At 46.6% G+C, this 15,398-nt stretch overlaps 1 protein-coding gene across 1 annotated transcript; it reads left to right on the top strand.

Moving 5' to 3' along the window:
- The first annotated feature begins 11,194 nt into the window (after positions 1 to 11,194).
- LOC125553587 (cyclic nucleotide-gated ion channel 18-like) lies at positions 11,195 to 14,643 on the top strand. Its single transcript, XM_048717353.2, has 6 exons — positions 11,195 to 11,701; positions 12,125 to 12,337; positions 12,437 to 12,747; positions 12,866 to 12,977; positions 13,182 to 13,418; positions 13,511 to 14,643. Exons 1-6 carry the CDS (start codon positions 11,231 to 11,233, stop codon positions 14,339 to 14,341), a joined length of 2,175 nt encoding a protein of 724 aa, XP_048573310.2. The 5' UTR covers positions 11,195 to 11,230; the 3' UTR covers positions 14,342 to 14,643.
- Positions 14,644 to 15,398: the final 755 nt, after the last annotated feature.

The following is a 15,398-nucleotide window of genomic DNA, read 5'->3' as shown; positions in this document are numbered from 1 at the left end:
TTTTGGAAAACGTAACTGTAATTTCTAACTATGCATAGACTGGGATGGGGACGACTAGATGAGCATATTGAATACACAAAGGGGCAGATTGGTGCACATAGCTCCCCCTTTTTTTGCATGGTGGTGCACATAGCTCCTGCCTGCGGCGCTGACCACTTCGTGTCTTTTAGATGAGCATATTGAATACACAAAGGGGCAGATTGGTGCACATAGCTCCCCCTTTTTTTGCATGGTGGTGCACATAGCTCCTGCCTGCGGCGCTGACCACTTCGTGTCTTTTATACGCAGTTTTTTTTCTATATTTTTGTAAGGAAAAAAGTTCATTTTACTACCTTGAAAAAAGTTGATAGTTCATTTTACTACCTTGAAAAAAGTTGGTAGTTGCTTTGGTTGATTATGAGGAAAACATCTCGTCTGAGGGGGTTATAGTATGAGTTGATTATCTCTACTATTTATTAAAGGGGGATCGAACGTCGTGATGGTTCGACCCCCCTTCTATCGTCAGCTATCGAAAGTCCTCCCACCGCTTCTTCCATCCCCGCCCGAAAAAAAAGGTCAAAAAACCACAGCCCACGAACGCACGATCCCACGCCCACCCAGCCTCCTCGCCTCTCGCACCCCATGGCTCCCGATCCCGTCTCTCTTCCGGCTCCTGAGAAAAAATGTCTCCTGCTGTCGCCTCCTCGTCCAGCCCGCGGTCGCGGTCCAGGCCGTCGGCGGCGGGATCCAGTCCCATGAAGAAATTGTCTACTCCTTCCTCTTATCTGTACCATTCTAGATCGCGTCCAACCATCGGCGAGCTTGGCAGCGGTGCAGAAGGAGGGCGTCAGTACATCGGCGCTAGAGTACTGGCCCTGGGGGTGGTGTGCCCCTGTCTCGGCCCCCTGCTGCGATCTTGAGAGCCATCATGCCGTCGGCGCCCATCGCGAACAATTAAGGCTCCTCCGTTGGGGTAGTGGTTGTAGAGGCTGGTGAAGAGCCTCAGCCGTGATGAGGATGATGTCGCATGGCGGGGGCGGGAGCTGAACCATGGGGAGGGTTCCTAGGAGCCGTTGGCCGGGAGCGGCCGCCAAAGGGGTCACGCGCGGGGCGGGAGTGCAAGCACGGGTATGGGTCCGAGAGTCGCCGGCTGCCCACGAAGACATCGTGGCGGTGCTCCATGGTGCGAAAGAGCTAGATGAGGCAGCGGCAGTCTGCCATGGATGATGTGGGGGCGTGGTATGGGGATGGATTTTGGGGGATCTAGCTGCTGATTGGTTCATCGACTAACTGAAACTAAGTATAGTTTCTCTCTGGTTTGTGTTTCTCTGTGGTACACTCATGTTGTAATTGGCAGGACCAAATTGGCAGCGACAAAGCACGAGCTACCAACCTTCTCTGCTCTCCTGCTACAACAAGGTACCAAATTGAAGCTGTCACCGCGACCCCAATCCCCTCTCACGTGCAGTATGATGGACACCCACAAGGCTGAGAAGTCAGCGCAATAGAGCTTATGCAGGCGGATGCTAATCCGCAATCAAGAGAAGATGACTGGTACACTCGTGGCTCATCTTATTTTGTAATTGATTGTTTTGTTAATTTTTTCCCCATGCGAACCGTATTAGAGGTACTACGGCCAACATGGTCCATGCTGCTAAGGCCATGGTGGAGAACGTCAGCACCATTGTGCCTGTTGTGCACTTTGTGTTGCCCATATGACACTATGTCTCCCTTTGCTGACATCTCTGTTGCATGATATTGACTGAATTCATAGGCAACTCTTCACCAATCCCATTGTATGTTTTTCATATATCTAGATTCAGTTGGTTGATGCTGACAGACACGTTTCATAGGCAACTCGACCAAATAGAATCATTATCACAGCACCGCTCTTTGATTTATTTTCATTGTTCAATCCCCTATTGACTTGCTATCAGGTCCTAATTTCTAAAAGATGATTCTATTTTAGTTATGTTTTGTATTGTACTATCAAAATAAACAAGTTTATTTATGGCTTATGGTGAAGGATAGAAGATATGCAGGGAACAATTACTCTGAATATTGTTTCGGTTATGATAATTGCAAAATAGAGGAGTTACATATAGAAGAGTAGAATCAGTTTCTTATTTTACCTTTACTGTGGACCGTTAAAGAGCACTTTAAGTTTCTTATTTAGGTTGTGCACCTTAACCCTGAATGTTATGGAATAATGTTGAAATTACCTAACTGAATTGCAATCATGTTTTGGCTTTCATGCAGGCTGATGCAGTGCTGATGGGAGGTAGATGACCACGGTGGAGATGGTGGAGAGGAGCAGAAAATGCGTGGTAAACTTGCTCCATTGTGCTTGCACTCAAGGTGCGTCTATGCCAACAGCGGTACGTGTGTCTAAAAAAGCAGGGGGTTGGGGGAAACCAATCAACAGGTGAGTTAGATCCTTTTTAGTTCCAGGCCACCATTTTACGGCAGAGAAGAGTAGCAAAACTCATGGTATTGTTGCTGTTAACAGAAACATGCATTTTCTGTTAATATTTATACGCACTAACGATTGCATGGATTTTTTTTGTGCAGTCCTAATGTAAGAATTGAAGCAATAGCCCCTTTCATGTTCTATTTTTTCTCTTTTCAAATATCACATTTTCTATCAGCGTACATATATATGCAAAGTGTGGTTATTACAATTATTACAGGTTGTTTGATTATTACTCCCTCCGTTCCTAAATACTTGTCTTTCTAGGCATTTCAACAAATGACTACATACAGAGCAAAATGAGTGAATCTACACTCTAAAATATGTCTACATACATCCGTATGTAGTAGTCATTTGAAATGTCTAGAAAGACAAATATTTAAGAACGGAGGGAGTAGATAGCAATCTGTGGTAGTAATTGCACTTCTGCCAAGTACAGAGTAATGACTAAAACAAGCATCAATTGTGTAAATTATTGATTAATCTTGTCTGGTCGTAGGGTTCCTAATCGACGTTATCAGATATCTTATTCCGTCGCCTCTGCTTACTTTCACCCTAAGCGAGAAGACTATTTCAAAAATTATTCCAGTATTATAGAGCTTCTTATATTTTTCTTCCTTTGGGCATAGACAAGCATTCACAATGAATACTATTATATGCAGTACATGTCTGTAGTTAGCATGGATCATCTGGTTAGTAGACAAAAGTTCAGGTTTCAGTGTTAATTTCCTAAGTGTATCATCATTACCGATGATTGGTTACCAAAGGGCACCCCACTTTTGTACTAATAACATGATTATCTTACAGTTTTGCTAAAGCACATCTAGATGTGCCATAAGTATTGCACATCTAAGTCCTATATCGTTGATTTTACATCAAGATTCGTGTGAATATTTTCCTTTTCTTTTTTCTTTTTCATCTTTATGTTTGATTCACTCACTTAGATGTGCAATAACTAGAGCATATCTAGATGTGTCCTAGACATACTCATTATCTTAATACAAAGATTTTTTTTTCAAATGAGCCACAGAGCCAAATGAAAATTCCACGAACGAATTGAGGGTGGAAAATGTCAACCTTATTTCTTCAGGGGATGGAGTGGAGATTGAGAAACATAGCTAGATGTGAGAAACGGGGAAACTTTGATGTACATACATAACTTTGATGTGAGAAATGGGAAACATAGCTATGTTGTATGGAAACATAGCTAGATGTACATACATTTACCCCGTGGACAATTGAGAAACATAGCTAGATGGGAGAAACAATGACAAGTATATTGTATGAAAAAGAAAACATAAGCCAATATTTTATGGGAGTGGTGCTCTAAGCAGAGAGGTTGTTAGGGCTTCGGGAGGGCGACGACCCTCTCTTGAACTGATGATGAGGGAGAGCAAGGCTGATTGTGCATTCAACAATGATGGTGAGACAACTAGCAAGGTTGAGTCGGCGGTGGAGATCGATGATGATGGTGAATGAGATGTAAGTTTGTTGTTCCGTGGCAACGCACGGGCACTCAACTAGTGCTACTAAGACGATGATAATGGGTCAAATGGCCTCAAACTACCCACTGACCTCGCCTTATAAAGGAGGCGAGGTCTAGGGTTACAAGTTAACTTAACCAACCTAGAGCCTTGATCGCCTGACTAATCCTTGGCGTTCATGCCAGGATGAACAACCTTCTTGAAGTCCAACCTTGTAACGTGCGAGGGGCCCTTGCCATATCCTAGATACTTGGGTCCTGAGGACGGCCTATTGAAATGCCTCCCAATCGATGGGCCACCCCGGTATAGTACACTGACATCTGTGTTGACTTGGGTTTTAGTTATGTTCTTGTGGTTTTTCTTCATCGTGCCGAGGTGTTGCTAGAGATGGTATTTATTCTGAGAGGAGAGCGGAGCTGTATCATGGGTGGTTCGGCTGTTCTTTTGCATTTTGGCCTCGGTGTCAGCCGGTGGTTGTTGTAAGAGCACCTTAGAAGCTCGTATTCTGCACTGAAACCACATAATTGCTACTATAACGTTTACATGGGCCCAACCACTAAGCTCTCGCTCGCTCAGCTCGGCTCCCGGCTCCAGTCGCCCATTTAATTTTTCTAGCTCGCTCCACAACTATATGATAAAAAACCGGCTATTTTAAAGTTCATTAACATCTTATTTTTAAAGTTCATTAAATCAAAAGATGTTAATGGATTTTAATGATCTAAGACTTTCAAAAACGCTGCAAATTAAAAAATGTATTCTAAAAAAATGATCACAGAAAATGTTCACGGATTTGAAATTTAGTAATGTTCACAAACTTCAAAACTGTTCGTGAATTTTTAAAATATTCACGAATTTTTCCCACCAATTTTTCCAGCCGTGATGAGGATGATGTCGCATGGCGGGGGCGGGAGCTGAACCATGGGGAGGGTTCCTAGGAGCCGTTGGCCGGGAGCGGCCGCCAAAGGGGTCACGCGCGGGACAGGAGTGCGAGCACGGGTATGGGTCCGAGAGTCGCCGGCTGCCCACGAAGACATCGTGGCGGTGCTCCATGGTGCGAAAGAGCTAGATGAGGCAGCGGCAGTCTGCCATGGATGATGTGAGGGCGTGGTATGGGGATGGATTTTGGGGGATCTAGCTGCTGATTGGTTCATCGACTAACTGAAACTAAGTATAGTTTCTCTCTGGTTTGTGTTTCTCTGTGGTACACTCATGTTGTAATTGGCAGGACCAAATTGGCAGCGACAAAGCACGAGCTACCAACCTTCTCTGCTCTCCTGCTACAACAAGGTACCAAATTGAAGCTGTCACCGCGACCCCAATCCCCTCTCACGTGCAGTATGATGGACACCCACAAGGCTGACAAGTCAGCGCAATAGAGCTTATGCAGGCGGACGCTAATCCGCAATCAAGAGAAGATGACTGGTACACTCGTGGCTCATCTTACTTTGTAATTGATTGTTTTGTTAATTTTTCCCCATGCGAACCGTATTAGAGGTACTACGGCCAACATGGTCCATGCTGCTAAGGCCATGGTGGAGAACGTCAGCACCATTGTGCCTGTTATGCACTTTGTGTTGCCCATATGAGACTATGTCTCCCTTTGCTGACATCTCTGTTGCATTATATTGACTGAATTCATAGGCAACTCTTCACCAATCCCATTGTATGTTTTTCATATATCTAGATTCAGTTGGTCGATGCTGACAGACACGTTTCATAGGCAACTTGACCAAATAGAATCATTAGCACAGCACCGCTCTTTGATTTATTTTCATTGTTCAATCCCCTATTGACTTGCTATCAGGTCCTAATTTCTAAAAGATGATTCTATTTTAGTTATGTTTTGTATTGTACTATCAAAATAAACAAGTTTATTTATGGCTTATGGTGAAGGATAGAAGATATGCAGGGAACAATTACTCTGAATATTGTTTCGGTTATGATAATTGCAAAATAGAGGAGTTACATATAGAAGAGTAGAATCAGTTTCTTATTTTACCTTTACTGTGGACCGTTAAAGAGCACTTTAAGTTTCTTATTTAGGTTGTGCACCTTAACCCTGAATGTTATGGAATAATGTTGAAATTACCTAACTGAATTGCAATCATGTTTTGGCTTTCATGCAGGCTGATGCAGTGCTGATGGGAGGTAGATGACCACGGTGGAGATGGTGGAGAGGAGCAGAAAATGCGTGGTAAACTTGCTCCATTGTGCTTGCACTCAAGGTGTGTCTATGCCAACAGCGGTACGTGTGTCTAAAAAGCAGGGGGCTGGGGGAAACCAATCAACAAGTGAGTTAGATCCTTTTTAGTTCCAGGCCACCATTTTACGGCAGAGAAGAGTAGCAAAACTCATGGTATTGTTGTTGTTAACAGAAACATGCATTTTCTGTTAATATTTGTACGCACTAACGATTGCATGGATTTTTTTGTGCAGTCCTAATGTAAGAATTGAAGCAATAGCCCCTTTCATGTTCTATTTTTTCTCTTTTCAAATATCACATTTTCTATCAGCATACATATATATATGCAAAGTGTGGTTATTACAATTATTACAGGTTGTTTGGTTATTAGATAGCAATCTGTGGTAGTAATTGCACTTCTGCCAAGTACAGAGTAATGACTAGAACAAGCATCAATTGTGTAAATTATTGATTAATCTTGTCTGGTCGTAGGGTTCCTAATCGACGTTATCAGGTATCTTATTCTGTCGCCTCTGCTTACTTTCACCCTAAGCGAGAAGACTAGTTCAAAAATTATTCCAGTATTATAGAGCTTCTTATATTTTTCTTCCTTTGGGCATAGACAAGCATTCACGATGAATACTATTATATGCAGTACATGTCTGTAGTTAGCATGGATCATCTGGTTAGTAGACAAAAGTTCAGGTTTCAGTGTTAATTTCCTAAGTGTATCATCATTACCGATGATTGGTTACCAAAGGGCACCCCCACTTTTGTACTAATAACATGATTATCTTACAGTTTTGCTAAAGCACATCTAGATGTGCCATAAGTATTGCACATCTAAGTCCTATATCGTTGATTTTACATCAAGATTCGTGTGAATATTTTCCTTTTCTTTTTTCTTTTTCATCTTTATGTTTGATTCACTCACTTAGATGTGCAATAACTAGAGCATATCTAGATGTGCCCTAGACATACTCATTATCTTAATACAAAGATTTTTTTTCAAATGAGCCACAGAGCCAAATGAAAATTCCACGAACGAATTGAGGGTGGAAAATGTCAACCCTATTTCTTCAGGGGATGGAGTGGAGGTTGAGAAACATAGCTAGATGTGAGAAACGGAGAAACTTGCTGGGGAACACAGTAATTTCAAAATTTTTCCTACGCACACGCAAGATCATGGTGATGTATAGCAACGAGAGGGGAGAGTGTTGTCTACGTACCCACGCAGACCGACTGCGGAAGCGTTGACGCACCGTAGAGGAAGTAGTCGTACGTCTTCCCGATCCGACCGATCCAAGCACCGTTACTCCGGCACCTCCGAGTTCTTAGCACACGTACAGCTCGATGACGATCCCCGGGCTCCGATCCAGCAAAGCGTCGGGGAGGAGTTCCGTCAGCACGACGGCGTGGTGACGATCTTGATGTTCTACCGTCGCAGGGCTTCGCCTAAGCACTGCTACAATATAATCGAGGTGGAATATGGTGGCAGGGGGCACCGCACACGGCTAAGGAACGATCTCAATGATAAACTTGTATGTCCTAGGGTGCCCCCCTGCCTCCGTATATAAAGGAGCCAAGGGGGAGTGGGCGGCCGGTCAAGGAGGGCGCGCCAAGGGAGTCCTACTCCCTCTGGGAGTAGGATTCCCCCCCCCCCCCAATCCTAGTTGGAATAGGATTCCTCGAGGGGGGAAAGAGAGAGAGGGGGCCGGCCACCTCTCCTTGTCCTAATAGGACTAGGGGAGGGGGGAGGCACGCGGCCCACCTTGGGCTGCCCCTTTCTCCTTTCCACTAAAGCCCACTAAGGCCCATATAGCTCCCGGGGGGTTCCGGTAACCTCCCGGTACTCCGGTAAAATCCCGATTTCACCCGGAACACTTTCGATATCCAAACATAGGCTTCCAATATATCAATCTTTATGTCTCGACCATTTCGAGACTCCTCGTCATGTCTGTGATCACATCCGGGACTCCGAACTAACTTCGGTACATCAAAATGCATAAACTCATAATAACTGTCATCGTAACGTTAAGCGTGCGGACCCTACGGTTCGAGAATAATGCAGACATGACTGAGACACATCTCCGGTCAATAACCAATAGCGGGACCTGGATGCCCATATTGGCTCCTACATATTCTACGAAGATCTTTATCGGTCAGACCGCATAACAACATACGTTGTTCCCTTTGTCATCGGTATGTTACTTGCCCGAGATTCGATCGTCGGTATCCAATACCTAGTTCAATCTCGTTACCGGCAAGTCTCTTTACTCGTTCCGTAATACATCATCTTGCAACTAACTCATTGGCTGCAATGCTTGCAAGGCTTATGTGATGTGCATTACCGAGAGGGCCCAGAGATACCTCTCCGACAATCGCAGTGACAAATCCTAATCTCGAAATACGCCAACCCAACATCTACCTTTGGAGACACCTGTAGAGCTCCTTTATAATCACCCAGTTACGTTGTGACGTTTGGTAGCACACAAAGTGTTCCTCCGGTAAACGGGAGTTGCATAATATCATAGTCATAGGAACATGTATAAGTCATGAAGAAAGCAATAGCAACATACTAAACGATCGGGTGCTAAGCTAATGAAATGGGTCATGTCAATCAGATCATTCAACTAATGATGTGACCTCGTTAATCAAATAACAACACCTTGTTTATGGTTAGGAAACATAACCATCTTTGATTAACGAGCTAGTCAAGTAGAGGCATACTAGTGACACTAAGTTTGTCTATGTATTCACACATGTATTATGTTTCCGGTTAATACAATTCTAGCATGAATAATAAACATTTATCATGATATAAGGAAATAAATAATAACTTTATTATTGCCTCTAGGGCATATTTTCTTCAAAACTTTGATGTACATACATAACTTTGATGTGAGAAATGGGAAACATAGCTATGTTGTATGGAAACATAGCTAGATGTACATACATTTACCCCGTGGACAATTGAAAAACATAGCTAGATGGGAGAAACAATGACAAGTATATTGTATGGAAAAGAAAACATAAGCCAATATTTTATGGGAGTGGTGCTCTAAGCAGAGAGGTTGTTAGGGCTCCGGGAGGGTGACGACCCTCTCTTGAACTGATGATGAGGGAGAGCAAGGCTGATTGTGCATTCAACAATGATGGTGAGACAACTAGCAAGGTTGAGTCGGCGGTGGAGATCAATGATGATGGTGAATGAGATGTAAGTTTGTTGTTCCGTGACAACGCACGGGCACTCAACTAGTGCTATTAAGACGATGATAATGGGTCAAATGGCCTCAAACTACCCACTGACCTCGCCTTATAAAGGAGGCGAGGTCTAGGGTTACAAGTTAACTTAACCAACCTAGAGCCTTGATCGCCTGACTAATCCTTGGCGTTCATGCCAGGATGAACAACCTTCTTGAAGTCCAACCTTGTAACGTGCGAGGGGCCCTTGCCATATCCTAGATACTTGGGTCCTGAGGACGGCCTATTGAAATGCCTCCTAATCGATGGGCCAACCCGGTATGGTACACTGACATCTGTGTTGACTTAGGTTTTAGTTATGTTCTTGTGGTTTTTCTTCATCGTGCCGAGGTGTTGCTAGAGATGGTATTTATTCTAAGAGGAGAGCGGAGCTGTATCATGGGTGGTTCGGCTGTTCTTCTGCATTTTGGCCTCGGTGTCAGCCGGTGGTTGTTGTAAGAGCACCTTAGAAGCTCGTATTCTGCACTGAAACCACATAATTGCTACTATAACGTTTACATGGGCCCAACCACTACGCTCTCGCTCGCTCAGCTCGGCTCCCGACTCCAGTCGCCCATTTAATTTTTCCAGCTCGCTCCACAATTATATGATAAAAAACCGGCTATTTTAAAGTTCATTAACATCTTATTTTTAAAGTTCATTAAATCAAAAGATGTTAATGGATTTTAATGATCCAAGACTTTCAAAAACGCTGCAAATTAAAAAATGTATTCTAAAAAAATGATCAAGAATTTTAAAATATTCATGTATTTCAGAAAATGTTCACGGATTTGAAATTTAGTAATGTTCACAAACTTCAAAACTGTTCGTGAATTTTTAAAATATTCACGAATTTTTCCCACCAATTAAGAAATTGATCAGGGATTTTAAAAAGTTCACAAATTTTAGTGTGAAAAATAAATTTAAGGGTAGAAAAGAAAAGAAAACCAGAAAATAATAAAAGGAAAAAAAAGAAACAGGAACCCTCTACCAACGATACACACCTTTACAGTAGGGCCTGAGCGACCCCACAACCCTCAACGCACAAGGAAGTTCCAAATCTAGAGAGCCTAGTGATTCTCGAAAAAAGAAATCTGGAGAGCCTAGTATCTTTTTATTATTAACTGTGTGGTAGCGCAAACAAATGACGTATGACAAGCACTGCTTCTAGTTCCGCGGAGCTGACAACGTGGCTATGCGTTTTGGTTAGTTCTCCGGCTCCAGTTCCGATCAATAAAAGTTGGACAACCTCGGCTTCGTTGGGAGCGTGTGGGATTTGTGTTCTCGACTCTATCTGGCTGGATCTGGGATGTTATTTTTTTCGATAAAGGGAAAGATCTGAGATGTTCTACAGGCCTTCTTTGATGTTTTATTCTCCGGAGCGACGATTCGCTATGTAAACTGTGGCCACCCGCGGCTTGGTCTATATCGGCGATTTTTCGACCGCTGCTTCTACAAGCTTTTGCATTTCAACAAGTTCGCTCCCCGAAGACGGAGACCCTGATGCGACAATGAGCATGTAGGGTCATCTGGGTCAAGGAATTGAGGTGCCAAATTCACATATAATGGATTCCGAAGAGTTAATTTAGGCTCGCACAACCTACAAATAATGTCGGTTTTTTTTTTGTTAAAAAACATTGAAGGGTCGATTGGAGCTGTAGAAATTTGCTTGGGGAGAGCAGAGCACCCGCCCAAATGCCGTATGCCGATTTGTGGCTCGGTCGGTCGCGCGGCGAAGCAAAGCACCCGCAACGCGCGGCCGCCGCACCACCTCGTGGCCCCGATGGAAGCCGCACCACCCACCCCACCCGCGCACGCGCATGCAATGCATGACGATCGACGCCCCGACGCCCACCGCCGCGAGCACCGCCCATGGCCGGCTTCCTCCAGCGCCACGTCCTCCCGCCCTTCCGCCGCCCGCCGCTCCCCTTCTTCCGCCACGGCGCCTCCTCCTCCAACCAGCCCCCGGGCCGCCGGCCATGGACGCCCAGCCGCATCCTCGACCCCGGGGACGACGTCGTCCTTAACTGGAACCGCCTCTTCCTCGTCACCTGCATGGTCGGCCTCTTCGTCGACCCCATGTACTTCTACCTCCTCTACGCCAAGACGCAGGCGTGCGTCAAGATGAACATGGGCATCGGCGTCGCCGTCACCGCCGTGCGCACCGTCGCCGACCTCTTCTACCTCGCGCACATGATCCTCAAGTTCCGCACCGCCTTCGTCGCGCCCAGCTCGCGCGTCTTCGGGCGCGGCGAGCTCGTCAGGGACCCCGACCAGATCGCCATCCGGTACCTCAAGAACGACTTCATCATCGATCTCGCCGCCATGCTCCCGATTCCCCAGGCATGCCTCCGTCCCTCCCTCCTTCTCCCTATCTCTCCATCGTCAATGCACGTATCCACAGCGACGCATTTCTTTTTCAAATCCGGCAATCTTTGTACCTATGTTGCTCGTCGCATGTGTCAAATTTCAGAAATGTCATTACAGTGTGATGAATTTTGACGTGATACAGTCAATCAATCCTGTGTTCCTTGTGAAGGACATGATTAATGTGCATGCAACGACAGTGATTCAGACCTTGATACAGCTTCCCTGATCAAATATTGTGTTAGTTATATAGCTCAAATGCATAAGCAGGAATGTTTCAGAGAGTCAAACACAATAGCTAGCTAGCTAGCTAGCTAATTTGATGCGTTCGGCAATAGTCACATACTGAATACTACTACTAGTACGTGATAATTAAGCTGAGCAGGCCGATCGTTGCAGATCATTATCTGGTTTGTGATACCAGCTGTGAGCACCACCTCAGCAAACCACACCAACAACACGCTGTCGATGATCGTGCTGATCCAGTACATACCCAGAGTGTTCCTCATCATATCCCTCAACTCCAAGATCGTCAAGTCCAGTGGAGTGGTCACAAGAACTGCCTGGGCAGGGGCCGCCTACAACCTGCTTCTCTACACGCTGGCCAGCCATGTATGTATGCATGCATGCACGCCGTCGTCTTTTGTGTTCCTCGTTCCATTTCGAACAGAACAGAGCAATAGATTCACATGGTGGGTGTATGTTATGTAGGTTCTGGGAGCCCTGTGGTACCTGCTGTCCATAGAGAGGCAGTACACCTGCTGGGTGGACCAATGCACAAGCGATAATGGCACTGACCCCAGGGTGCCCATATGTGACATGAGCTATCTGGACTGCAAATCGCTCGAGGATCCTGTTCGGATGAAGTGGCACGCGGCTAGCAACATCACTAAGCAGTGCGGACTTCCCGGGGCGAGATTTGAGTACGGGTTGTTCGAGGATGCTCTGAAGCTTGATATCGTCGATGCGTCCTTCTTCGAGAAGTATCTCTACTGCCTCTGGTGGGGTTTCCGGAACCTGAGGTGTGCATACATGTATATAAAGATGCAGTTCTTCTGATGTCTGAACTGAGTATGCGATCATTATAAATAAACACATGATGATGCAAGGATAACTGAATTTGTGTTTGTTTTCTGCAAGTTCTTATGGACAGAACTTGCAGAACAGCACCTACGCAGGGGAGACTATATTCTGCATCCTGATCTGCATCATGGGCCTTGTTTTCTTCTCACATCTCATTGGAAACATGCAGGTATTTATTTATTTGTTATCATGAAATTGGATGCTCATTTTTCATGTTTCAGAAACTGTCCTAAAGCTGTGGTTATTGCCCAAATCAACATAGTGCAGAAAATTCTCAAACTTATGCTTTCATGTGCAAGAATTATTATCACCAGAAACTGTTCGCACCATTATGTTCACATACATTGTTCCATCTTGGCCTTTTGTTTCGCAGACGTACTTGCAGTCGATGACGGTGAGGCTGGAGGAGTGGCGGGTGAAGCGGCGCGACATCGAGGAGTGGATGCGTCACCGGCAGCTTCCCCTGGAGCTCCAGGAGCGCGTCCGGAGGTTCTTCCAGTACAAGTGGCTGGCCACCAGGGGCGTCGACGAGGAATCCATCCTCCAGTCGCTGCCCCTCGACCTCCGCCGCGAGATCCAGCGCCACCTCTGCCTCGCCCTCGTCCGGCGGGTACGTTGCCATATGCCATTTGCTCTTCGCCGCCGGTACGGTAAGGTGACTCCGACGCTGAACGTCGGCATTGATCGTGGTCTTGCTTGCAGGTGCCCTTCTTCTCGCAGATGGACGAGCAGCTGCTGGACGCCATCTGCGAGCGGCTGGTGTCGTCGCTGAGCACCAAGGACGCGTACATCGTGCGGGAGGGCGACCCCGTGAGCGAGATGCTCTTCATCATCCGTGGCGAGCTGGAGAGCTCGACGACGGACGGCGGCCGGACCAACTTCTTCAGCTCCATCACGCTCCGGCCGGGGGACTTCTGCGGCGAGGAGCTGCTGACGTGGGCGCTGATGCCCAACCCGAGCCTCAACTTCCCGCAGTCCACGCGCACGGTGCGGTCGGTGACGGAGGTGGAGGCGTTCGCGCTGCGCGCCGAGGACCTCAAGTACGTGGCCAACCAGTTCAAGCGCCTCCACAGCAAGCGGCTGCAGCACGCGTTCCGGTACTACTCCCACCAGTGGCGGAGCTGGGGCGCGTGCTTCGTGCAGGGCGCCTGGAGGCGGTACAAGAAGAGGAAGCTCGCCAGGGAGCTCATGAAGCAGGAGGGGCTCCTCTACGACGGCCAGGGCGACGCCGGCGACGACGACGGGCAGGGCGGGGCCGGCGCCATCGCCGGCGCCGACGCCAGCACGCCGCTGCTCGGCGAGTACAAGGGCGGCGCTGGCGCGGCGGCGTCGTCGTCCGCGGAGGGCGGCGACGGCGGCGGCACGCACCTGGGCGCCACGTTCCTGGCATCCAAGTTCGCCAAGAACACCAAGAAGGGCGCGCACCAGAAGAGCATGTCGCAGCGGATCGACGACGTGTCCACCATGAAGTTCCCCAAGCTGGCCAAGCCGGACGAGCCGGATTTCTCTTTGCACTCCGAGGACACGCTGTAAAAAGGAACACCGAACACGATACGTACACTGCGTGCAGCCGAAACCACTACCGTTTCTTCTCTTGTTCGGTTGTTCCTCCTCCTCTTCCTTTGTTGGGTCACTAAACGCTGGTCAGGATCATGAAAGGGTTGCTGCGTAGATAGATGGAGCTGGAGTCGCATGTTGTACTGTACACTAGTGCTGATTTAGTAAAGTTGATCTTACTTGAGAAACACTTACCAATGTAAGTCTACTGCAGCGATCCTGCCTGAATGTGAAAAGCTGACCAGACATGTTGTGAGAGGTAAGAACATCTACGACAAAGGCCCTTATACGTCTGCGCACGCATCTGAACACGCCACAGTGACCGGGCACATATCAAAAGTCCGTCTCCACAACATGCTTCCTCAAACAAAATCCTCAAATCTATACTAGTTTCATGCAACGTGAAATTACATACGTAGTTAAATACACATGTTATCGGACTATCAAAATTTGACATGTTCTACTAGCTATGATAGTGAAAGAAGTTCATCCACGACTACCCTTGCCCCCTTGTCGTCTTGGTTGGTCGAAGATGCAAAACGGATCAAGGCAATCTGCTCACTCTCGGAGCTGTCCAATCCGTCACGGTCCTTGTCGGTGTCAAAACCGGCGGATCTCGGATAGGGGGTCCTGAACTGTGCATCTAGGCCGGATGGTAACAGAAGACAGGGGACACGATGTTTTACCCAGGTTCGGGCCCACTTGATGGAGGTAAAACCCTACGTCCCGCCTGATTGATATTGATGATATGGGTAGTACAAGAGTAGATCTACCACGAGATCAGAGAGGCTAAACCCTAGAAGCTAACTTATGGTATGATTGTGTGTTATGGTTGTTGTCCTACGGACTAAAACCCTTTAGTTTATATAGACACCGGAGAGGGTTAGGGTTACACAAAGGTCGGTTACAAAGGAGGAGATATCCATATCCGTATTGCCTAGCTTGCCTTACACGCCAAGTAGAGTCCCATCCGGACACGAGACGGAGTCTTCAATCTTGTATCTTCATAGTCCAACAGTCCGGCCAAAGGATA

This window comes from Triticum urartu, chromosome 4A (assembly GCF_056163025.1).
Source record: "Triticum urartu cultivar PI428250 chromosome 4A, HENAU_Tu73, whole genome shotgun sequence".
In the NCBI taxonomy this organism is placed as follows: Eukaryota; Viridiplantae; Streptophyta; class Magnoliopsida; order Poales; family Poaceae; genus Triticum; species Triticum urartu.
This window is presented reverse-complemented; position numbering and strand designations above follow the sequence as displayed.

Excerpts from the sequence above, each read along its gene's own strand:
- LOC125553587 (XM_048717353.2), top strand. The coding sequence starts at position 11,231 with ATGGCCGGCTTCCTCCAGCGCCACGTCCTCCCGCCCTTCCGCCGCCCG. Across the intron at positions 11,702-12,124 it reads CCATGCTCCCGATTCCCCAG|ATCATTATCTGGTTTGTGAT; the intron begins GCATGCCTCCGT and ends CGATCGTTGCAG. Across the intron at positions 13,419-13,510 it reads GCCTCGCCCTCGTCCGGCGG|GTGCCCTTCTTCTCGCAGAT; the intron begins GTACGTTGCCAT and ends TCTTGCTTGCAG.